Raw genomic sequence first — 27,442 nt, 5'->3', positions numbered from 1 at the left:
CTGCTATCTTTAAGGCTTGATCTTTGATTTTATAGTCTTGGGAAACTCCTGCTGTGAAAATTTCTTCTGTCAATACAAATTGGCTATCTTAGAGAATAATCTGGGATACTAAAAAATTAGGTGACTTCTTTGGGATCACAGAATTAGCCTGTGTCACAGGCAGGAATTAAATCTGTCTTTCTAAATTCATTTTTCTCTTCTACATTATATTACTTATCAGAGAATTAGAGCAAATACAGAAAATCAGGTATTGATCAAAGAAAATTGCCATTTTCAAATTCTGCTTTAATCAACTCTGCACACATTTGTACTGCAGACCTCCACCCTCCAAACCACTACCAACCTTGCCTGTATTTTGTTGTTGCCATGAACATGACTGGCAGACCTATGGCTGAGGAAAGTATCCAGTTGCAGATATTAACAATTTTGGCATTTCGAGGAGTACGGAAATCCAGGGCCTTGACAGGGTGGCAGACAGCAATATAGCGATCGACACTCATGGTGCAGAGAGTAAAGATGCTGGTGAACATATTATAGTAGTCTATGGAGATTACAATCTTACAGAGGATGGTGCCAAAGGGCCAGGTGCCCATCAAGTAGTTGACACTCTGGAAGGGCAGTGTGCTGGTTGCTAGGGCATCTGCCAGGGCTAGATTGAAAATATAGATATTGGTGGCTGTCTTCATCTTGGTATATCTGGAAGAAAAAAGAAGAGTGATTATAGACTCAGGGAAATAACCAAATGTTATTTAACAAAAAACCTAGTTTCATAAAAACATAGAGTACATCTTGCATTATTTTTGCTTATAAGGCAGTTAGGTGGTTTAGTGGATAAAGTGTCAATCAAGAAGCCCTAGAATTCATATATAACCTTGGTCTCTTACTATATGACCTTGGTAGGTCACTTAAGCTCTCTCTGCTCCAATTTCCTTATCTATAATAATAGGGCTTATCACCCAGGACTGTTGTGAGAATCAAAGGAAAAAAAATTTATATAATGCCTTAAAATATAAATGCTAGTTGGAAACTCAAGAATCTTAGACCTAGAGGGCATGGTAGAGATAATCTGGCCTAATGCTTTCTGTTTATAGATAAAGAAATTGAAACCTATTAAGAATTAATGATTTGATGGATGCCCATCAATTGGAGAATGGCTGGGTAAATTGTGGTATATGAATGTTATGGAATATTATTGTTCTGTAAGGAATGACCAGCAGGATGAATACAGAGAGGCTTGGAGAGACCTACATGAACTGATGCTAAGTGAAATGAGCAGAACCAGGAGATCATTATACACTTCGACAACGATATTGTATGAGGATGTATTCTGATGGAAGTAGATTTCTTTGACAAAGAGACCTGAGTTTCAATGGATAAATGATGGACAGAAGCAGCTATACCCAAAGAAAGAACACTGGGAAACAAATATGAACTATTTGCATTTTTGATTTTCTTCCCGAGTTTACTGCAACATATCTAACATATATAGGTCTGCTTGCCATCTAGGTGAGGGGGTGGTGGGAGGGAGAGGAAAAAATCGAAACAGAAGCGAGTGCAAGGGATGATGTTGTAAAAATTACCCTGGCATGGATTCTGTCAATATAGAGTTATTATTAAATAAAATTAAATTAAAAAAAAAGAATTAATGATTTGCTCCAATATATGTTTATGTGTATATTCACAGACATAGTCTTGTAATATAATTTTCTTATATTGCATTTGAAATTGATATATGATCTTTATAGAAAATAAAGTTTTAGATAAAACAAGGCAGTTGAATTTTATGTCTAATCTATTTCAGAAGCTAAATTAAAATTAAATCTCACTGGAAGACTGTAGTGCAAATTTTGTAATAATTCTCTCCCTCACCTTTTTTGTTGTAATTATGAGGAACCCTCTAAAAATCTTTACTGGTAGGGTAATATTGAAAAAGTTATATAGAATTGACTGTATGACAGACACAGCAAATCCATGAAGCAAATATTTGGACTAGCTAGTCTAGAAAGCCTGTGTAAAAATAATAGTAGCTATATTTATATAATACTTTATGTTTTGTAAAGTTTTATTGTCTCATTTGATGCTGTTAGTATTCCTATTATAGATATGAGGAAACTAAAGCTCAATAAGGTTACCAATTAGTGTCATTCAGCTAGAAAGTGTCCAAGGAAGTATTTGAATTGGAGTCTTCTTGATTTCACATCCAAAGCTCTGTCCTTTGTGCTACCTATCTAGAATATGAGAAATACCTGTGATTTCCCAGGTGTTTGAACTTATTCCATTCCAAACTGTTGGAATGACAGTAGACAAATTCTACTGAATTGCCTGAAGTACATAGAGATCAAGGATTCTTCTTGAATTATATGGCAATACTATAATACTATGGCAATACAGCAAGACCGCAAGACCAAAACTTCAGTCATTACCTCAGATTATTTCTTTTGAAATTAATCCTTCATAAAGAAAAAAGAGGAATGAAATTGTTTTTAACTCAAATAAGTAGAGCATTTTAATATTTGAGGTTTTCAAAAGAATAACAAACTAAGGAAGACAATTTTGAAGAGTTTTTTCAATTAAAAAGAAATTGTCTGTATGGTTTTTAGCTTTGATATCACTGACATTGATCAGAGACAGTTTTTAACAATGTTTCTGAGCAGAAGGGACAAGAATACTATTGATAGGTAGCCCCATTTTTTTAGAGACCTGGCTGTTTCTAAAGATTTCCTTGCTGCATTAGTCACTTTTCTACCAAGAAGAATCTACATTTTATACCTTATCTTTATCTATAATAGAGTGTTTTTATGTTAAATATCAGCTCCTTCACTGTCAGCTTGGTGACTCATCATAACACATCTCAGTGTATTCTCTTATCTTGGAATTCAGTGCTTCTTGCTGTATGGTTATTTAAATTAAAAAAAATCATTTTCTCCTTCACTGAGATGAAGTATAACAAAATTAGGTTCTCTGTCCTATGTGTCATGCGAAGAAAATTGCACATTTATCTACTGAAACTATCCAGTTGGCATTAAAAAAATAACCAAGGCACTGCTTAATTCTTCTTCATTTAAAGTCAAACAGTTCTTTTCAGAAGTGACTCAAGTTATTTTCCCCTCCCAATTACTCACAAATTGAGTCACTGGTCTTTGTCTACATAACTGAAATATAATCAGTCATGCTCCAGAGATTCAGTCCCAATTCCCTGTGGTTTATTAAGCAGGTCTTGGGAGGACAGGGTGTGTATCTCAACTTCTCCTTTCCCAGACTTAAGCAACTAGGTGGCATAGTGGATATAATTCTAAACTTAGACTAAGACCTTAATTCAAATCCCTGTCAAAGACATGTCTTTGTCTGCTATCTATGGGTTTTGGAAAATCTTTTAGCCTCTTTCAATTTTCTCATCAATAATAGCACGTAGCTCCCAGAGTTGTTGTGAGGATCAAATGAAATAATAATTGTAAAGCACTTTGTAAAGTCCCAAAATGCTATAAAATTGTAACTGAACAGAGCAACAAACTCCTTCATTATTTCTAGCCTTGCCATAGTTGTATGAAATTATTACAATGAAATTATGTGTCCATATTGTGAAATGTTTGGCTAGGAGTGGGAGTCCATTGCTGGAAGCCAAGTAGGAACCAATACTATATATCATATAGTGGAGATTTGTGAGAAGGGAAGAATTGCATCTCAAAAGGAGTTTGACAGTGAAAGTGGGGACTCAAATGTTGTCCTGACTTGGGTAGTGGCCAGATCAATGTCTTGACCCAAACCTTGAATAATATGTATCAGCACCTAATCTAAGATGTCATCATTAGAAATTGTCAGAGAATTTGTACTATTCTTCGTTCTTGTAGCTATAACACCTCCATGAAAGTTTCCTTATTTTTCACTATGAATTTTGATTTTTTGAGTCAAATTATTGGCAGACATAAAAAGTAAAAAATGTGGACCTAGAATCAGTCAATTACATAATAAACGCTTGTTGAGCATCTCATATGTACTAGGCATTGTGCTGTGCTGGACCTCAATCTGGGTCCATCCATGGAATATGTACCCACAAATAATCTAAGGCTAGCATTATGCAAAATTGTTTTTTGGTAAGGATCTGTCTTTATTCTGTTCTCTGGACTTGCAGGTTTTTGTTATAGAACCACCCAAATATTTCTCTTAGGCTGTGGTCCATGGACCTTTTTTCTCCTCACTTGTCTAAATCCCTTCAAAACTTAACCATTCTGTTTCACATCCTCATAAAGACCTTGTTAAGTGATTGGCTAGGTAAGCTGAAAAACTAATTTATACTAATGTGTCAGTGGATTTATCAGTTACTTCTCAGATAATAAATTTGATTTTTAATAAAGTCCCTCAATTCTAATTGAGTCCAATGGTCTGAATTTTGGGGATTTTTTCAGGTGATGGGATATATTTTAGAGGATACTACATTGATACTTAGCTAATAAATGATATGACATATGCATAGATATATCTGCATATATATGTACATATATGTATACATGCATGTATAGAATATATATTAATAAAACTATTTGCAAATTATCAGGTTGATTCTTGTAATAATAATAATAATAATGTTAAATAGATAAATAATGTGCTTTGGAGCTAGGAAGACCTTGTTTCAAGACCTTTATCAAACATGTACTGGCTGTATAAACTTGAGTAATTTAATATCTTAATGCTCTAAGTAAATATCGAACAGTATAAATTGCTCTATCATCTCAATCAACAAGTAAGAATTTCCTTATTGGGAGTTTCTCATATTAATGAAATCAAAAGTCTATTCACACCTATCCCCAACTGTAGGGATAATAATAATCATGTTCATTTACATTGTACTTGTAGCTTAAGCTGCTGTTCTCCCACAATAATAGTAATAATAGCTACCATTCATATAGTGGTTTGCAAATCACTTTTAAACTCCTTATTTCATTTTAACCTCACAATAATCCTGGGAGGTAGTATTATCATTATCTCCATTTTGCAATTAGAAAATGGAGGCAGAGATCAAGTGGCTTGCCCAGAGTCACGTAGCTCAAGTATTTGAGTTTGGATTTGAAGTCAGATCTTTTTGCCTCCATGTCCAGAGTTCTATCCATGGCACCATCTTCTGAGGGATGTAGTCATCCCTCAATTGAAATTCCACTTTCCAAAGTTACAGTGATCACTTAGTTGTTTCATACTTCTTGACCTCTTTATAATCTTTGGCACCACTGATCACTTTCTCCTACTGGTTGTTCTCCTCTTTCTAGTTTTTTGGGACAACTTTCTCTCCTAATTCTCTTCCTACCTCTTTAGTCTCCCTTTCTTTATCTTCATCTAGATCATCCATTAATAATGGGTGTTATCACAGACTTTGAACTTCTAGGGACTTTTGATTCCAAGGCTCTGACCTGAGACCTCTTTTTCCTATTCCACACTGAATTGATTGACAACCTCATCATTTCCTGTGTATTAACTTATCTCTAGATGTCTAAATTCATTGCTAATCTTTCTAGATGTCTAAACATCTTTTCTAGATGTCTAAATTCATTGCCTTAGCTCCCAGTTCCATATCATCAATTATATTTTAGACATTCCAAACTAGATCCCTCATAGACTTCTCATATTCAAAACAAAACATAGCACTCTTTCCTCAAAAGCTTTTCTGCTTCCGAACTTTCTTATTACCATATAGGGTAACCCCATTCTCTCAGTCACCCAGGCTTGCAACTTCATCATCATTCTAAACTCCTCATTAGCACTTATCCCATAACCCAACTTGTTGCTAAATTTTGTCATTGTTATCTTTATAATATCTCTCATATATCCATTCCTTTCCATATATATAATATACATATACATATATTCTTTTTCCTCTCCATTCCTCTTTCTTTCTTTCTTTCTTTCTTTCTTTCTTTCTTTCTTTCTTTCTTTCTTTCTTTCTTTCTTTCTTTCTTTCTTTCTTTCTTTTTTTCTTTCTTTCTTTCTTTCCTCCTTTCCTCCTTTCCTTTTTTCCCTTCCTTTCCTCCTTTCTTTCTATCATTTATCTTATAGGTATATATCCCCCCTTCCAATTGAATGTAAGTTTTCCTTGGGAGCAGCAGCTATTTCATTATACCCCCAACACCTAAGACAATGCCTGGTACACATTATGTGTTTAATAAATGTTTGTTCACTTCTTGATTAAGTGTTAGCTAACATTTTTATACTGGCCTTCATCACCTTTCACATGAGTTATTGTAACAGTGTTTTAATAGATCTATCTGACTCAAATCTCTTACTACTCTAATCTATTTAAGATTTAGCAGATAAAGTAATTTCCCCAAAGCCCAAGAAAGACCATTTTATCCTACTCCATAAACTGCAGTGGGTATCCATATGATAAAATATAAATTCTTATTTGGCATTAAAAAAAACCTCTTCACAATCTGAACCCTTCCTACTTTTCCAGTTTTCTTATGCATATGTGTATATATTATATTGTTATTTTCTTATTTTCTCTCCAATTAGAAGTTGAGTTCAAATTTTTGTCTTTCTTTTCATGTCTGATGTTTAGTACAGTATTTTGGACCTAGAAAGAACTTAATTAAACCTTGTTGACTGACTAAAATAATTATCATTACTATTTTACAAATCAAACAGATATTCCTTGGATGAATGAGGACTTTAGGATCATAGAAGCATAAAACTTTGAGTTGATAAAGACCTTGGAGTCTATATAGTCCCACCTCATTTTACAAGGAGGAAGTTGAAAAAAGTGATTATTTTTTTCAAAGATACACAAGTAGGAAATAATAAGACCCAGGTCCTGTAATTCAAAATCCAGTCTAGGCTTAAGTCCAGATTCAGTGATTTTTTTTGTTGACTTTTTACTGAATTTATTCTGATCCATGAAAGGAAAAAAAAGTCTATTTAGAGTTATTTTTTCAAAAATTTCTTCTGAAATCTGCCTTTGAATTGACCACAAACTGTTTCTGAATCAAGAAATAAAAATGACTTTTGAGTAAGGATGAACTTCTGAAAATTTTGGAAACGGAGGAAAAAATATTTTAGAACCCAGCTGGATATTTGGAACAAATTCTTTAAATAGCTTTGTCCCCTAAGTTTGTACTTCATTATAAAAGTAGACATGATTGGGAAACGCAGCAGTATATCTGCTTTACTTTGGATCCACTTTATTTTTTGTGCTGTTGTTAAGCCAGGACAGTCTAACTAATGATGCTTTGCTGCTTTTCCTATTGCTACTGAAAGAGAGGATGTTTTTTATTGAACTTACTAAGTTCTTAATACATGTGGGTGCAGCATTATTTATTCTGTGTCCTGTGCTACTTAAATTTCTCGTATCTGCTTCACATTTTATATAGATTTCACTTCTCAGAAAGAGCAAAACAAAACAAACATGTTTCTGCTTTAAAGTGAAGGATAAGAATGATAGAACAGCTTTAAGCTTTAATGTTTCAGACATTTCATGATCCCATTTTGGGTTTTCTTGGCAAAGATACTAGAGTGATTTGCCATTTTTTTCTCCAGATTATTTTACATATTAGTAATGAGACAAATAGGTGAAAGTTACTTGTTTAGAGTCACACAGCTAATAAATGTCTGAGACCAGATTTGAACTCAGGAAGATGAATCTTCAGGGTCAGCTTTTTATCTACTGCACCACCAAGCTGGCTGAGAGAATCCCTATTTAATGCCAGAATTTGTGGGGCAGATACAATTTAATGAAATAAAGATATATTATCCAAAGTTGTAGGAAAATGCAAGGGGATAAAATAGTCAAATAAGCAACTAGACTACCCTGTGGTTATCCAGGTGGAAAACTGCACTATGTATCTGTCAAGGATAGGTTGTTCATCACCAAAGCCAGCTGTTGAACTAGTGGAAGGGGCTGTACAGTATTAGTTTGGGATTGTTCCTGATGGGAAAATGTTATATTTACTTTATACATGCTCATAAAATTCATGTTATCTGCCACATAGAATTTTAAAGTTTTTTGAGAACAATTATTTTCTTTTTGTATCTCCAGTGCTTTACATTGGTAAATGTGTACATTTACCTGGTACAAAATAGTGCCTATAAATACATGTTGACTGATTAATTGATTATTGATTCATTTATTAATCAATTGATTAAGAGAGTAGGCAGATAAATGCTTATTATATGTTATAAATAAACAGGAGACATTTCACTTATCCTTGTCTCAGACTGAAAAATAAGAAATCAGATTTCAGATAAGTTAATGTGGAAGAAAAGAAGTGGGCCCACTTCTGTAGATAGGAATATTATCATCAGGCATTTTGGTTCTTGGATGGAGGACTCAGAGGGAAGTTTAGACTTCTAGAATAGGAAATAAAATAGAGAAACATTATTTTGCTAATGAGATTGACTATATCTATGCTTCTGCATCTCCCTCTTTGTCTACTCTCACTTTCGCATACACTTTGATACAGAATTTCAGAATTCATTCAATAAACATGTATTATGGGCCAGACATTAGGCTATTTTTAAGACTTAAGTGGCTATTTATTCTGAAATGAAGCCTCACTACAATAAATCTAAATGGTCATCCAAATTTTACTTGAAGACCTCCAATGTTAGTAAATGTTTAACAATTGGATCTTTGGGGTGGGAAGAATTTAATCTGCATCATTAAGATTTTATCCTTTATTTTCTTAAATTTAGATATCCAGTAAGAAATAAATCAAGCCCTAATTTGTAGCATTTGCTACCAATTTTCAAAGTGTTAATACACATACTGAAAAATTAATAATCAGCTCTCACTTGAGCCTTTTTGAGCTATCTCCAACATACTCTGTCTCCAGTGAAGTAGATGCCTGATAAAATGACCTTCTTTCATTTATTAATGTAGGATATTTGACGATTATAACAGGTTATAATAACATTAATTAACCTTTGTATAGTGCTTTAAAATTTTCAAAGTGTTTTACAAATACTATCTCATTTTAATTCATACACTGGCTAGGTTTTCTATAGTGCTTTAAGATTTGCAAAGTACATTACAAATATTTTCTCATTTGATTGTCACAATCACCAAGTGCTAATATTTTCCCCATTTTACTCACAAGGAAACTGAGACAGGAAGAAATTAAATAATTTGCCTAGGGTCATAATACTACTAAATATCTGAAGCTGAATTCAAACTCAGATTTTTTTCTGACCTCAGTTCCAAGTCTTTTATCCACTGTGTCATCTTTCTCTGAGGTAAGTTCTACTATCATTCCCATTTTACAGATAAAAGGAAGCTGAGAGTGTGATAGATTAAGTCAGTGTCATACATCTAATATGTGGAAGCAGAATTAGAATTCATTTTGATTCACTTCCACATGAAATCATGTAGTGGTTCAATACTGGGCATCATGCCAAATGATTTTTTGAGTTATTCAATTCAATCAGCATTGCTTTAGTAAAGCTATCTACAAAGTGCTGTGCTAGTCGGTAGAAATTTAAAGATAAAAAAAAGTGCCCTGCCCTTAAAAAAATGATATATTCCTTTTCTTCTTTTGGAGAATATATATATATATATTCTGTTATTCCAGACATTTTATGACCCCACTTAGAGTTTTCTTCACAAAGATACTGCAATGGTTTGCCATTTTCTTCTTTAGCTTATTTTTTCAGATGACAAAACAGGGGCAAATAGGGTTAAGTGACTTGCTCAGGATCTCATAGCTAGCAAGTGTCTGAGGACAGATTTTAATTCAGGAAGATGAATGTATCTGATTCTCAGCCCTGTTCTCAATGCACTGGTCCATCTAGATGCCTACAGTTTATTTACTGTTGAATAAATAGAGAGAAACTTTCAAAATAGAGAGAGCACTAATAAGATGGGAATGAAAGTAGGGGACGAAGAGACTATTTGGAAAGGCTTTTTGTAGGGGGCAGCTCCTGAGATGATCAGAGATGAAAAGGGATTCTATGAGGGGAAGGTGAATAGGGAGTTCATCCCATGCTTGTCATCTGTGGGACATGGAATCTGTGAAAGAAGTAACATGAAATTGTAAGACAGTGGAGGTTTTTAAATGTTTAAGTGAATAGTAAGTACTTTGTTACTGAAACTAAATTACTGTTTCACTAAACCTTGAATATTTTTGCAAAGGGTAGTGTCATGTTCAGACTTCAGACTTTTGGAGTCTTTGCTAGTTGTATGGTGAGGAAAACAAGCGCTGGAGTCAGAACTGATAAATAGCAATATTTATATGTATGTGTGTGTATGTATGTGTGTATGTATATGTGCATGTATGTGTATATGTATGTATATAAATAGACATATATTTATGTCTAATGGTAGCTATATCTAGGGTGAGGAGAGGGAAAAATGGGAAAAAATTTACACGATAACTTTATTATGTAAAATAAAAAGAAATGGAAATTGTACATAATAGATTTGCAATTTCATGTGAAATCATCTTTTTTATCACACTATGTTATAGAATGATTGTTTTATTCCATGAATTAAAAATTAAATAGATAAAACTAAAAAACAAAACTAGGCAGTTAGGTGGTAATTTCAATAGTATGTGTATCCATGTAGGCAGTACTGACGGCCTGAATTTCAGTTATGATTCTGTGAGTGGAGATAAGGGAAGGTAATATAGGAAATGTGGAAGTGAGATTAAAAAGCTTTCACAACTATTTAGATCAAAAGCTGTGGAACAGGAGACAAAAAATACAGGCACCAATTTAAATTTTCTAAGCTCTTATTCCTTAGAAATTGGCAACTGTAACTAATCAGGGCTTGATCTGTTGTTTTGTTGATTGTCTACACTTAAGTGATGTAGAAAACATTAATAAGATCAATTAAATGTAAAAGTGGGTCCTGCAATATAATATTATATAACATATATTTATGGGTCCTATATATACATACATTATATATCCTGCATATATAACATGATATATATGTAGCTCCTGTACTTTAAAGTTTAACCTATATTATTTATATTTTCTTCATCATTTAAATGCATATAATGGATATATATATATATACATATATACACTATTTATTAAATACACACAGACCATATATACATATATAATGTTATACATATGTATGTGTGTATATGCATATATGTACATTTTTGATGTATATATTTCAAATATCCATACACACATGTATTATGTCTCTATCTCTACATAGATATATCTCATATATATATATGTCATATATCTTTATCCATATCTACATATATATATATATATATATATATATATATATATATATATAGTATCTGGTCATCAACTATTTATCAGTATATTCCTACAAAACTGATTCCAAAACTGTGAATATGGGTAACTAGTGAGTTGAAATATTATAGAGGGAAAAAAGAAGAGCCTTAAAAAATTCTTACTATTAAAAAGTACCACAAGGATGACGATCTAGCAAAGGAGACAGAGAAAGTGTGATGGTTTAGAAAAGAGTCATGCTTAAGGGGAACACAAGCATTGTTCATATAAAGTTTGGGATAACAGTGATCAATATCCCATTTAAACTGCTCATTATCACAACCTCATTTCTGCTAGAAATATATTTAAAAACTCTTTATTATAATATCATATTATAATTATAAGAACATTATAATGTTCTTATAACAATTATTAGAAATGTTTTATATTACAAAGAATTATATAACATATAATTATATAGATAGCATCTATCTTAGCATATTTTAGTTTGTTTATTATTGCCATATGATTATTTTTTAACTAGATAATTTACTCATTAAACAAATAATTAATAATGAATCAATAATTAGGTAATTGAATAAAAATTAAATAAATAAATGGAGTAACTTAGATATTAGTCAAAAATCTTGAATCCACATTAAGATATCATTATCATGAGATATGGAACTTTAAAGCTTATGTTTGTTATTGTTTTAATTGACCTTTTTAATAGAACTCTCAAAGGTTTTAGTTTTTAAGTATATATTTGGAAGCTTTAACTTGAACTATCTTAGTTATATTTTTCAAATGTAAGAAATATGTATGGTAAGAGAGACCATTACTTAAGTGTATTAAAATAATGCTAAATTCAAAAAGCAGATTGATCTTTGCCAACAATGGGCTTAAAATAGATATTTACCTACTATTTTTGAAGGCACAAAAAAAAAAAAAAAACCCAGGATGTCTATCTGTTTGTCTTTCTCTGTTTCTCTGTCTCTGCCTCATACACACATATACAAATCCACAAACATATGAACCATAGATTGTAAATTAATAGAGGATAAGGACTATATATATTTAAGGACAATATTCAAAGTTTCCAATAAAATCCTATTTTAAAATCTCAACAAGAAATGAAGATAATCATATTCAAAGCATTACTTGTCCCAAATAAAAGCGTGATATTAGTCAATCAGAATCAATAAACATTTATTAAACATCTACTATGTGCTAGGCACTGGGCTAAGTGGTGGAGATCCAAAGAAAGGCACAAAATAATCCCTGCTCTCAAGATGTTCACAGGCTAATTGAAGAAGATAGTGTATACCAAGAAGATGGAAAGAGGGGATGGGCAATACCAGGCTAGAGGTAAGACTGAATCCTGCAGCCAGAGTGGAAAATAGTTTGTGTGGGTGTATTTTATAGAGATAATTTGAATCTTATAGAGTGGGGGGGGGGGGTTCTGGAGATCACAAAATCCAGGAGATTAGTTGGATGGAAAATCATGAGATAAATTTTGTGACTCTTCTCCTCAAATAGAGGGTCTAGGAGGAGCTCTCAGATGTCAACTTTCTACCTTCTCCAATCAGAGGGAAGGATGAACCCCAGGGGCAGGGGTAAGGACTATGAGTTTCAGAGCTGATTTCATTCTGCTGAGTTTCTGAGAGATTGTGAAATCCATGAGGTAGTCTGGGTAGGAAATGAATATTAGACTAAAAAATCAGGGTGAACCTTCAACCTCCTTCCCTCCTTTTAAGTGCTTCTGAATTTGATGAAATTCTTATACTATTCTTCTGGCGACTGGACAGATTATAGCTAGATAAAATTAGAAATGGCCTCTTGTATGTTTTGAGAGTAGCAAAAGTAAATTATAAATATTTTGTTTCTTTTCTGGGCATTTTTTCTCCCTGTTCTATTATAGGTACAGTATTTTAATAGCATTGACAGTATTGTCAATATTGACAGTATTTAAGACAATTTCTAAGAGGTATAGTACAATGAAAATATTTTCCTTGTCAAACTTTCCTTATGTCAAAATTATACATATATTTAAAGGAGAAGCAAGAGAATTTTTCTTTTGGTTGTCAGTCTATTGATTAATATTAACTACCTCTTCTTTGAAGTCTCATTGGAAACATTTCTTTCTTTCCAATACTTGGGCACTTAGTTCCCAAAATTTTAATTAGAATAAAATTAAAGCTAATGTCATTAGCTACTGTAGATTTCTTCTTCACCATTGCCTTGTATTTATAATAGCTGTCTCTCCTTCTCTCTCTCCCCCCCACCCCCCCTGCTCAGCCCCAGATTACAGTCTTTTATATTTTACCTATAATGCTGACCTGGGACTTTTCTAAGAAATGGAAAGCAGCTTTTTGAAAGTTTTCTAAGTATTTTCAGGCACAGCTATATTTTGGAAGATATTTTGCTTTTCCTGTGGAGAATTCAATAGCACTTGTAGGGAGAAAATGAGTCATGAATAAACCAGTAATTTTGGTGAAGCAAATAATCCTCATTAGTCTCCAAAGCCCTGGCCTATAGTTATATGCAGAAACAATTTCTATTGAGCCAACATTAACGATGATGTCTTCCCATTTGGGGACAGGCTAATTTATTCAAAAAGACACATTTATTCACAAGGTGAGAGCCTTACTTTAAAAAGAATTTTTTTTGTTTTGCTTTTAATAAGGAATCTCCTAATATGATCAAAATTTGAAACTAATATAATCTTGTTGGAGTTTCAAGAAATATCTAAGAATTTCCAAATGGATCATAGGTATAGTTTTAAACATAATTCTTTTTGTCACAAAAGTTGTACAAATTTCTCTGGGCCCTGTTCATTTACATCATTTCCTTGTATTAATAAGCCTTTTCCCACTTTTTCATCTTTTCTTTCTCTTCCTAATCCATTTTCTTATGGGCATTTATCTTTCTGAGACCATAGGGGTCACCTTCCTGTCATTGCTTACCTTTGATTTGAGCCCCACCCCCCCACATTATTCCCTATCTCTTTGATTCCTTTGCTCTCTCTCATGTGCCCTCCCATTTTATAATGAAGTCTTACAAAATGTTTCACCAGAAGTCAGTACCAACAGGTTTTGTCTAAAATGTTGCAGACTCACCTCTTTACTCACATTGTATTTGTATCCTTATCCCTGTCTCCTTGTATACATAAGGAAAGAATGTTTTTACTGGTCTTTCTATTGTCACTTTGTTACTATTGTCCTTGGTTGTTCCATATTTCTGTTCCTTCTGCATTTCTGTTTTGGGAGTTGTTTGAAAAGAGAATAATCTATTTGAGTTTGGTTTTCTTTCTAAAAATGTTTAAAATACCTTTTTATTATTGAATATTCATCATTTTTCACTTATAGGTAAGTTCAGATTTTCATAATTGCAACTAGAGTTCTATTGCTTTTAAGAACACATACTTCCCCTATACACTTCCTTGTAGATAAAGAATAGTCTTATGTTATTTCATTTGTCTTCCTTTCATTTGTGTTTGAAATTCTTTTTATTGATTGCTTACAAATTGAATTGTTAATTTAATCATTAGATGAGGTGGAGTTTGCAGCCTTAGGTTTTTTTTTTTCTTCCGGAGATAATCTTTGAATTCTTTCAATTGGTATTTCATTTTTTTTTTATATTCTTGAGTTAATAAGGCAATTATCTTTTATTATTTCCTTCATTGTGGTATTAAGGTTCTTTGTCCTGTCATGTTCTTTCCAGTAATCTTTAACAATCATATATCTCTGAGTATCTTATCTTCAAAATCAGTACATTTTGCTTTCAAAGTGAGGATATATATTTTTAATGTTATTATATTTTACCTCTTTTCTTCCATATTGTCCTTCAGTTCTGTATATTTACATTCTCAATCTATTGTTCTTTCTTTCATTTCTTTGGTGAAAGTTGCTACTGCATAGTCCCTTTTTTCTATTTTGCTTAGTATTTTTGTTGGATAGGCCAAAATTTTTGCTCTTATAATCCACATTTCTCTTTTCAACCACTCAGGAATATGTATTGTAGTTCTATATTTTCCTGAAATTTCACAGGGTTCTCTGTGGATGTTGGAACATTTTCTTTTGTTTTGTAGCATTTATTCATAGTTGCATGAATACATTGATTAGACCTGGAGGCAATATTTCATTCTGTAGTTAATGTTTTCTTTGTTGATAATCTATTCATGTTCAAGGTCTTTGAATTTACTTTTTTTTCTGAGATTTTTGGTAACTTCAGTTTCTGCTTCCCCCAATTGCCATATCCAGATTTTTTCATATTCCTCATTTTCTGACTGTCTCTTTGGATGGTGGTTTTCTTAGGGTCTGAATCTCAGAATGTCAGCCTTCTTCCATACTGGGCAATTTAACACTGACCAACCTAGTCTCTTCCCAAAGTGAATAGATGTGGCTCCAACTGGATGCTGTGTTCTACTTCAGTTACACAAACTCTCTCTTTGAGGAGTTCTTTCCTAAGTACTTTATGTTATCTTGTTTATCAAATAATGAATTAAACATTAAGAATTTGTTTCTGATTCTCCTTTATAGAGTCCTGTTGATCTACTTCTCTAATTCTTAACCAGTACTATAGGATTTTGAATAATTGCTGCTTTATGATATAGCCTAACATGCAGAAATCATATTCACCCTTCATCCCTATCTTTTGGAATAATTTCTCTTGATATATGAGATTTTTTCCAGATGAATCATGTTATTTTATTGAGTTCCTTAAAGTATCGTTTTGATAGTATGGTATAGAATTCAAACTATCAATTAAGTTTTGAAATATTGCCATTTTTATCATATTGGCAAGATCCCATCATGAGTACTGAATATTCCTTGAGGTATTTAGATTGTTTTGAGATAAATTTATTAAGGTGGAGAGAAATATTTCCAAATTAGTTATATTAATTTATGAGAAATATAGTTCACACAAACAGTGTTGTTCCTCCCATCTTGAGAAGTACTGAGATTATCAAGAGTTCTTAATAGAATGTATAGCAGAGAAAGAGAAATTTAGACATGCTGACTTTTGATTTTGTAGAGGAATCAGCAGTTCCAATTGAGCTGATCAAGTGAGAATGAGTGATAATGGGCAGGGGAGGGCACAATCTAGGCATTGAGATTGTTTGCCTCAATTTGTCTCTGGTCAGGATCCCAGTAGACAAAGAATTTGCTACTTTCTCTGCCTACTGGGATCTTGAACAGAGGTATTGCTGCACTGAAATTAGGTTTTGCTGAACTGTTTCTCTTCAAGACATTTGAGAAAAAAGTGACACACTCCTCTCTTTTTCATCTCAAGAAGGTAGATTTACTCCAAAGTAAATGGAGTTTTGTTCCTGTTTCCTGATACAGTTAATGCTTTAAAGCCAACTCACAATAGATTTTTGCAGATCATATAATTTATATAAGTTGTCCATTTTCCTGGACCATAACTGTGTATTTTATTTCCTGATGACTTTTAATTTCTTCTAAGTTGATTTTAAGTTTATATCTTTAACTTTTGTATAACAATAATAATAGCAGTTATATGGTGCTTATTATACATGCCAAGAACTGTGCTAAGCCTTTTACAAATATCTCATTCTACCTTTGCCACTTCCCTGGGAGATAAATGCTATTATTATTCCATTTTTACAGTTGAAGAAATTAAGGCAAACAGAAATTAAATGACTTGTGTAAGGTCACACATCTAATATGTGTCTGAGACTTGATTGGAATTCATATCTTCCTGACTCCAGACCCAGTGCTCTATTCACATTGTCTTATTTTTCTACATATGTCTCTCTGTAAATTTACTAATGATTTATTGATTTTTATTAAACTTTTAAAAAACCTGCTCTTAATTTTAAATAATTTCTATGATCTTTTATATAAAGTATATCCGTTTCTCCTTTAATTTCATAGTTTCCTTCTTTTATCCTTATTTTATAGTAGTACTCTCAAGTCTGCCTTAGTTATCATACTTATGTCTTTCAATTATTTAAAAATATGATACGTCTCTTTCAAAGTTTCTTGTCATTGTTGCAGTATTTCTAGTAGTTGCATAAAATTTGTTGGCTTCCTTTTTCAGGTGAAGTTTTCAGGTCTAATATCATTTGGAAAGTAACATTTTATTATGTCACTTTGTGTTTTCTCATTTTTCTTTCTTTAATTATTAGCATTGCTGTTGATATCCATCTTCTTTTAACCTGCCTCCTTTTTTTGTTCCATTTGGCATTGTATCATCAACCTTCACTGCTTGTCTCCCACCATCCATTGCCATTCATTGTTTTATATTCCCATAACTAGAATTGGTTGACTTTAATGATATCATTGACTTTGATGATCTCATTATGTTGTGTGTATGATTGGTTCTGGCTTGATATCAAACACATAGAAACCTCATAGGAAGGTGAATAGAGTTTACTTGTTTTATCTTCACTTTTTCTCAAGGAAGTTCTTTTCATTCTACTTATGTTTGTACTTCTGGCACTCTCCTCCAACCTAAGCTGTCCAACATTACTTAGTTCTTGATTTTATGCTCTCCTTCTTTAAAGATTGGGAATGGATGGGGGATTCATTGAGTCACTTTCACAGAGGTATGCTAATATGTTTAAACTCAGATGTGTAAAGTCAATCTCATGAGGTTATATTTGTGCCCAGAACATAGTAGACACTTAATAAATGCTTGTTTCCTTCACCTATTCCCTCAAGGCTATGTGCTTTTCATACAACCATCCACTATTATTTCAGAAAGCTGTTTTGAGGTGTTTCCCGTTTTATCTTCATGCTGTGCTTTTAATAACTATTTGATGAATTTTGGGGATTTGTTTTGAAATGTGAAAATGGGGGGGTTTCAGATATATACATTAGATGCATATATCTAGAAAAGCACAATATGTTGTCTTGAAAAAATCTCTAACATTTTCTAGATATATGCTTTATATAGTGTTACTGTGAATTTCTGAATTGCCAAGTAACAAAATACCCATTTATTGAGAATAGATCTGTGTGGCTAATTTATTTTTATATGTACTAAGTAGCATTGGTTTTAGTATTCCCAATGACTTTTGTAGGAATATGATGCATTTACTCATATGAATTTAGTTCTCCATTGTTCAAGGCTCATTGTTCAAGGTCTTTTAAACTGAAGAAATTCCATTGCTGTCATGCCATTTATCTTTCTTGAATTAAAAAAAGGACATTAATTAAAAATGAAAAGTTAGAGTCAAATTTATCTTATCTTTAAATTGCTTATAATAATTGAGTATTTTCAAGTATTTAGTTGTGAAAGGACATATTATATGTATTCACAGATAGTGCCTTACTAGCATATTGGTATAACTTAAAAGTACCCTTAGAGAAATACACAAAGATTTCCATTCTGGGTGCAACTGGATTCTCCACAAGTTACATAAAATGTTACTTCACCAAAGATACACTATCAAGAATCTACTTAAATCTCTTACTATCAAGAAAATAATGTTCAGTATGTCCATTATGGAGCATAGCAACTGTACCTCTGATGCTATTTGTAGAGGGAACTCCAGGACAAGAACATTGCCTCTGGCAATACAAATCAGCACCTTCTTTACAATTTATCATTTTAATTGGAAAATTAAATGACCCATGGAGAGTGACAGAGGGAGTAAGTGTCAGAGGCAGCTCTTGAATTTGGGTCTTCCTGGCTTTGAAATTGACTTTTTAAATCTACTTACTATACCACATCTCCCCTGTTCACAATAAGCATAAAATAGTAATATTTTAAACAGTAAAACAAATAGTAAAACAGTAAAACAAAAACCCAAAAAACCAGTAAAATAAAATAATTTATATAGTTCTGGAAAAGAGACTAGCACCATCATGTGGCAGGAGCAGTATCTTAATCTTTCTCCCCATGCAGGTTAGATTAGTTTTTCTTCCTCAAGACTTGGTTGGTTCAGTGGACTAAGAATTCAGACTATTGAAATCTCTTTCTTATCTCCTGAGTAGAAAAGCAAACATAAAAACTGAGTACATGGAATATTTCTTTCAGAGGCTTTCCTGATAGATCCTGGTGGATAACAGAAACAAGGAAGCTTCACTTAGCAGAATCAGCTTGCAGTATTTTCAAGGCCTATCTTTGTTGAATATCTTTCCCCTGCTATGGCTAAATAAATATAGTTCTGAGAGGGTATATTGAATTAAAAAGTCTTTTGATTTTTGCCTCAAGAGTGAATAACCTATACCTTTTCAGCAGAAGGGTAGAAGCTATATGAAAGACCTCCAATCAATAAATACTTAATATTAACTATTTTTGTCTCTATCTGTACTAGAACATACATATCATCAGAAGCACACTCATATTTAATTTCATTTATTTCATGTTGTTGCCATTCCAGAGACTAGCATACTGGTAGAGCTGAGCAAGTATTAAATTATAATATCAATAATAATTCTCCTTGTTCTCCTTGACAGTTACTGTCAGGGTTGGCTTTTCAGGTTAGATCGCCTTAAACCTTTTTCAATTAACATTTAATACTCCCCCACAATACATGTGACTTCTTACTGGCATAGGACTCAGCATATAGTTGAATACATTGTTTTGTAGAAAAAGTTTCTTCTTTTTAAGTCTTTAGTCAGAAAAGCTTCCCCACTTCTTGGAACTGATTCAAGCTTTTAGTGACAATGGAATCTGACAAAGTGTGCTTTTTAAATTTAGAATGATTCCTACAACTCTTCTAGTTTAGGAAGTTGACAGTCTTTTTAGCATTATTTTGAAGAAAAAATATTTCCCCTTCTTTTAACTCTGTTCATAAACACCCCTTTCCCCTTCTTGAAAGAAATTCAAGTCCGTAGCGACAGTGGAATCTGATAAAGTGCAGTCTTTTAATTCCTTAAAATTTAATTTCAATGATTCTAATAGTCCTTAAAGTTTAGGAAGTTAACAATTCTTATTTTGCACAGTTATGGAAAAGGTAATTAAAGGAAGTGTAAGGGATGAAAGTATCACTTAGCCATTTCTTGGGGAAATTTGTTTAGGAAACCCAGACACAGAATTTTATCATCGGTTAGTCTTCATGTTCCCAAAACATTTGATTCACATTAAGTGGCCAGGATTTTTGCAGGGGTAATACAATAAAGATTTCGGTCATTTCAAGACTTATTACACAGCTTCTTGGAGATGTTATAGTTAAGATCTTTCTTTCAGGCCATTTTAACTATTCAGATGAACAAAAAGCATTTATTCACCTAGAGACAATATTGCAGAAGTTCCATCTAAAGGATTACACAAAACCTTTTAATATGGGAAAAGTCAGCCAATCAATTCTTGATCAAATCACAGATTTTAGAGCTAAATGAGACCTTAGCAAACATCATATCAAATTCTTTTGGTTTAGAAATGAGTCATCTGAAGTCCAGTGAGATTAAATAATTTGCCTAAAAGTGAGGTCAAAACTTGTTGATTGTAAATAAATTTCTTGTAGTACTGCTTATAAACTGATGTGCTTTCTATTAACATCAGTTATCCAGTCTCAATTATCTTTTAGAAAAGTATATGTACTAATGTGACTTAGTAAAAACCATTAGTGCAAAGCCTTGTCCCCACCAAAAAAATTCTGGGACATATTATCCAACAAGTACACATAGATACATGTGGAGAATGAACATTAATTGAAGGAATAGCTGCATTCAAGGGGTAAATGCACAGCTTCTGGTTACTGAAAGTTCTTTCTTCAATATTTAGGCAATCAATCTTTTCAGGTGCTAGGGATCATACTTCTTGAAGCCACTTCTCCCCCATCCTCTCTTTGACTGTCTTTCTATATTTATTTAAGTCTGGATTTGTTTGTTCTAAATTTGTCACATTATATGCAATACAATATTGTCTCTCAGTTCCTGTTTCCTACTGGTGCAGTCTTTCTAATAACACTTTCTAATAATAATAATAATAATTAATAATATTAATTCTAATAATCTTGTTCTTCTCTACTTCATTGAGTAATGGATGAACCAAGTCAGTGGAATTCCTGTTTTATTTAAAGTCTTCTAGGGACTGTGGATAAATCACAGCAGTCCCCATCTTTGAATTTATGAATTGGGATGGAAAGATTCAGAGGTACAAGGGCAACAATTGAAAGGAGAAATAGAAAAGAGAATTTGAAAGGAGAATTAACTGAAATAGAGAAGGGAGATATCAAGATGACTGATTAAGCAGGGTAAAAATCTAGGAATAGAAAATGTGAACCGAAGCTATTGGTTTCATTCATATCTTCAAAGATCAAGGGAAAGTGTTTTCACATGACATTCTACTCTTTCCTCAATTTACCTTTCCTATGCTGTCCAATAGAGACATTTAAATATACTTAGCTCACTTCTTCTACCTAAATGTCTTTTGCATCCTTTCCCCTTCAACTATAAAAAGGCTAGGGCGAGCTAGAAATACAGAAAATTTTAAGTTATATCAGAAAACCAAAATTTGTTTTAATCTTAGTCATTTTCTTTCCTTGAAGTTCTAAGCCATTGTGGTTGTATTAATATTTTCATTTGATAGGAACCCCATAAAGCAACAAAAACTTCACAGGGAGCTAAAGGATATTATATTCCCCCTAAGGTGCTAGCTGTTATATCAATAGCTAATTACATCTCCAACCACTCTGAAAAAAAGGAAATGAAATGAGGTGGAAATAGAAAAAACCTAGGTGAGATCAAGCTCTACTTCTTTACACAAGGGATGAGAAAGCATTAAGAAAAAAGGTACCTTTATCAGCACCATCCATTAGTGTCACATAGATTATACATATGTACTCCTGCATTACAAAAATAAAATAGAAAACCACAAACAAAAGAAAAATGGAAAAGGTTTTCAAAAATTATTTTGACAATCTGTTTTCTCCAACAATGCAGTAGGACCACTATTCTTGGACCTTAATATTTCAATTCCAGATGTGCTTCTGGAAAAGGTAGAAATGATATTAGGAAAAAAATTAAAAATAGGAAAAAGGAGCTGGATTAGACCTAAGAAGAGGTCGGTTCTAGAGGTATCACAATTGTGTATTGAGAGAAATGTATCTGAGAAAGGGCAAGATATCAAAGGAATGAAAAAAAGTCTCAGAATTTATTAATATTGAGAAAGGGAATATAAAGAATTACCAAGTTACATGTCTACTTTCTATCACACAAAACATTGTGTTATCTATATTTAAATAAAGGGCATTCCTGATGAGAGTCTTGTAGAGAAAAAAAAAGACTTTTTGCAAGTGATATTTAACAATGGAACAGCTTTACCATTTTAAAATTTAACTGACAGAAGTTTACTGTTGGCCTCAGAGACAAGCTCTCAAAGACAAGTTGGCCTCCAAGACAGCTTGGACTATGTCTTTTGTTGTTCTTGTAAAAGAACAAAACTAGACAAAACATATGAGTTAGATGTAATTGCTCTTTTTACATTGAAATGGGGACATTCTAAAATGGTATTACTCATGTCAAGGTAGGGAAGATGCAATGCCCCATTCTGTATACCATAACAGAAATAGAAGGATAAAAAAAATTCAGTTTGAAAGAGCACAGTGGCCTTCTTTACTTAGAAAGAAGATATAGCAGAACTTGCAAATGTTAGGAACAACATTTTTCAAAGCAACTAAAGCAAAGAAGATGCACAACAGTTTTAAACATGTGCTAGTTGTATAAGCTCCAAGACAGTGGGGCAGAAAAGAAATCCAAGATTTTTTGTTTTAGTAAAGATACGATATAGGGAAAGAAAAAGGGAAGCTGCTACCTTAGCTAAATTAAAGATTGTAGGCACATGAGCAGTGAGAAAGAAAAGGAATGAAGTTCTAGTAGTATCTTTGAGGACATATTTTATATTTGCAAAGGAGTTACTATGAATACATGTATGACAACTTCAAATTTTTCCCCAAAATCCACAAATGATTGATGATAGAAGTGTCCAGAGAAAGTCTAGAAAATTGCTCTGATTTAAAATAGCTTCACATCTTATTCATTTGAGGAAAAAACCTTCTGAAATGTTCTGATTTTCTTTTATCATCTCTGAGTGCTTCCTCTTTAATCACTGGCTAGGTGTAATAATGAAGGTTACTAATCACCAGTGCCAAATGAACGACCACAAACTGGGGATCTGGAGTATGCATAGAAGTGGAGGAAAAAAGGAGAAAAAGAAGTACCAAGTTGCCAAGTATTAGTAAACAAAACCATCAGCACTAAGGAGTCCAGTTCTCTATCATCTTTCTTATCTGAATTTAAGTAACTAGAAATAATGGTGGCATTTAAAATAGTGTTCTCTCTCTCTCTCTCTCTCTCTCTCTCTCTCTCTCTCTCTCTCTCTTTCTCTCTCTCTCATATATATATATATATATGTGTATATATATATATATATATATAAATCTCACCTCATTTGAGCCTCACAACGATCTTGTGAGGTAAGAAATAATAGTGATATACCCAAGCAAATTCAGATAAATTGTGATTATTCCCAGGGTTATGCCTCTTGAAAATGACTTAATCACAATTCAAATCTAGGACTTATAGAACCTTAAATTAATGGATATTTTCCATTATATCATACAATGTCTCAGTGGTGATGAGGTTGGTTTTGATGAAGAGGACACCTCAGCAGTACAGGATTCATTTAATGACTCTAGAGTTTTAGTTTTGTAATAAAGTCACCAGTATTGAGATCCAGTGATACATTTTCTTAAGCTACTCTATCGATATGTAAAGGAGGAATGTTAGCAGTTTGTTGGCATAGTGGATAGAATGCGTGGCATCAGGGAGAGCAGTTCCAATCCTATTTCCAACATTTAACAGATATGGGAACTTGGACAAATTACTTAATCCTTCTAAACCTTGTGATGACTGCGCTAGTACCCAGGATACCTTAGATTCAGCCAGAGTCAGGATAAGCAAAAGTCCTCAGCCTTTATTCTTGGTCTTTAGGGGTAGAAATGAAGGGGATGGAAATAGGGTCTCCACAACCACCTTCTTCCTTATCCACAGCCAAAGTGACTCTGCTAGTTTTATTCCACCCCCTAGTCCCTCCTACAATCCTCTGTATACACCAATCATTGAGCCAGCACAGGATAGTGGGAAGGGCCATTTTCTAAGCATATGCTCATATAGTATTGTCCAATAGGTAGTTAGCCTCAAGTGCTCAGCTGTCCAGACCTCAGTGCATCGACTAGAGTTTCAGCCCTTTACAAAACCTCAGTTTCCTTATGTGCAAAATATGGAGCTAATAGTATCTAATTTAGTGCTGTTGTGAGAGCAAATGAGATTTTTATATGCACATGGATATGTATATATGTACACATATATACACATACACACACACATATATCTATAGTTATATCACTTTGACAAACCTTAAAGTGTTATATGAATGTTAGCTATTTTCTTCTCTTTTTTTTTTTACATGGCAAGGACCAATGATTACAGATAAGATTTTGACCTCTTAGAAGGATCTAAAGAGAAAAATACAATTTTATCTGTGATAGCAATAATAATAATACCAATAATACACAAAGTTGAAGTTCTATCATAAATGAATATATCTATAAACATTTGCATTTACAATTGAATACATTCTCTTTTGCAGAAGGAAAAGAAATAAGGCAACAGTATGGTGAGGAGGTGGACTAATGATGATCACTCCTAATGTTCTTTCAACTTTAAAATTCTATAATTCTATATGAATATAGATAAAGGAGAGTGGTTAAGCTTATGAAGATATCCTTTCAAGATTTTGGGAGATCCATGTCTTGAGATCAGTCAACAAGTGGTCTTGCATAACCAATCCTCATTTACCTCCCAGAGGAAATAATTGGAAAAGAGGTAGAAATTTATTTTTTATCGGATCTATTCCCAGTAATATCCCAGTATATCCTTCCAGTAGAATATTTTTATTGTACTCTTTTATACTGAAAGAGTAGCTGATCAAGTAAGAATTGAACTAAGAACAGAAAATTCCACCATGCACACCTCAGTCCTTCAAGAACTGGAATATCCTTTTCCAAAGAATTACTTAATTGTCATCCAAAAATGTGTCCAAAATAAACTTCACATTTAAATCGAATCTACTTAGCCAATTGTATTCTATTGTTTATTAAGTCTAACTAGATCATCTTAAGAAAATACATCATATACTCATAGGTTTAATTGCTTATAATCAATTTTATCAAGTGAGGAAAAATAGGTTGCTATTTCATGATTGCTGCAAAGATAATAAATATCTACTTTACTTATGCTGTGCCACATTTGGTTATTATTTCTCAAAGGTCAATATGAATTGTGTGTAAATCAGTTTTAAAAATTTGCTCAAATATTATCTAACACTTATATGTTAAATTCCAACTTTATAATCTTCCATATCTATTTCAGCTTGCTTCTGGGTTTCCAAAGTAGGCTAACAACATTGAAAGATATCAGAATAATATTCTACATAGTGACCAACTTTTATTCTGGTGGACTAATGGAGGATGGACTTTTTATATGTGGTACAGTATGACTGGTGTGTTGACTTGCTTTGCATATCTGTAATTTTTGTTACAAAGAATTTGGGAGAGAAGGGAATAATATTGAGAACTGACAGTATTCCAGGTGAAAAAGCACAAACATTTTTTTAAGTTAAAATACTATTCGAAAAATGAAGCAAGCACTTCTTCATATTCACATAAAGCAGTGATGATCATCATCTCAAAACTACCCCAAATAAGAATGAGGTTTTTTCATAGATTTGATGCCACCTAATTTGAGACAGTTATTTCCTATATACAAATCAGAGAAAAGATTACATTGCATTATAAATACTTTGAGGCCTGTGTGTTAAGCATAATTACCAAGCCATATTTAAATATGTACTTATGATGTAATTATGTGTGTTTACAGATGACAGTTTTTTCTCATAATTTAAAAACCCACATTCAGGTGTTGAATACTAAATGAAGTTATAAAATTTGATATGTTACATTGAATACATATTATCTAGATTCTAGAAGATTTAGAAAAAGGATTAGAAAAATAGACTTACTTGGTACATATTCATTTCCATATAGAGAAGGTTACATTTTTATGGCCATGTGCAAGAAGGATTCTTGTAAGTAATTGTACGGTAAAAATACTTGTAATCAAGTAAACTGCTAGTTCTCTGAACAAAACCATATTTTCCCAAATGTTTCTCCAGAATGTAAACTTTTCATTTATATATCAATGAAAATAATTATTTCTCATTGCTTCAAAACTAAAATTATATAGACTGATTTTTAATATGCAAAATGGTGATAAAGAAATTAGTGAAGTAATTATTTTTTTCTTGAGTTTAGTAAAAAAAACACTCTATTATCATTAGGTCAATAGATATTTATTAAGAATCAGTTAATAAACATTTCCAAAAAACTATATGCCAGTCACTGTGCTAAGTTCTTAGGGTAGAAAAGCAAAAACAATCCTTCTCTTAAAGGAGCTAATATTTCAATAGGGGAGACAACATACAAACACCTATGTTTATACACATATCATATATACACATGACAGTGCTATATGAAAGAAAAGTATCAATAAAGCATTTTAATCAAATCTACATGTATATTTGATGCATATTGAATATTTTATCATATATGACAAATTGAAGCCGTTCTTACAAGGAAGTCAATAAGACTAATCAGGACTGAGAAATAGTACAGAGAGGTGCTATAGTAGTTACTTTTCAAAAATGAGCATTCATTGTTACTTTGAATGCCACAGAAAGGATAAGGGACATTGGTAGCAGCATGGCGTAAATGTCTAATATCTGGCCCTCCAAGAAAAAAGTATACATGATATGCTTTAATTTTTATCTGCATTATTAACATTTTCTCTATCACTTTATTAAGTTTAGATAATAGACAAAACAATAAATCAAACCCCTAAATGCAGCATATTTACTTCTAAGGTGCAAATATTATACCAATTTAACAATTGGCTTTTATAAACCTGTACAAACTGGCTCCCACCCAGTTTGGATTAATGTAGCTTCTTTAAAGACTGAGAAGGTTTTGAATGTGCAGTGAGGAATATGGAAGGTCAATTTCAGTAGAGAGAATGAAGTGAACTATAAATGTTGAGATAAGAAAGCATGCGGTATATACAGGGAACTATAAGTAGATTAGTTCAGTTTATTTTATTTCAAAGTACTCTATTTTAAAATTATTGCACATATGGAATTTATGAGGAAATAATAATGATAACATTTCTTTATGTAGAATCTTTTTCTGCAGAGCTCCAAATTTATTTAAAAGACTTCTTTAATTAAATATCAT

The 27,442-nt window shown here is 32.5% G+C and overlaps 1 protein-coding gene across 2 annotated transcripts in view; it reads right to left on the bottom strand.

The window, feature by feature from the left end:
- OPRM1 (opioid receptor mu 1) overlaps positions 1–27,442 on the bottom strand; it is a 180,327-nt gene that overhangs the window by 19,585 nt on the left and 133,300 nt on the right. For both annotated transcript variants that reach the window (XM_051997981.1, XM_051997980.1), the window contains one exon: positions 344–696. In XM_051997981.1, the coding sequence (XP_051853941.1) occupies positions 344–696 (353 nt within the window). The remainder of the gene's footprint in view (positions 1–343; positions 697–27,442) is intronic.

This window comes from Antechinus flavipes, chromosome 4, assembly GCF_016432865.1.
Source record: "Antechinus flavipes isolate AdamAnt ecotype Samford, QLD, Australia chromosome 4, AdamAnt_v2, whole genome shotgun sequence".
NCBI lineage: Eukaryota > Metazoa > Chordata > Mammalia > Dasyuromorphia > Dasyuridae > Antechinus > Antechinus flavipes.
This window is presented reverse-complemented; position numbering and strand designations above follow the sequence as displayed.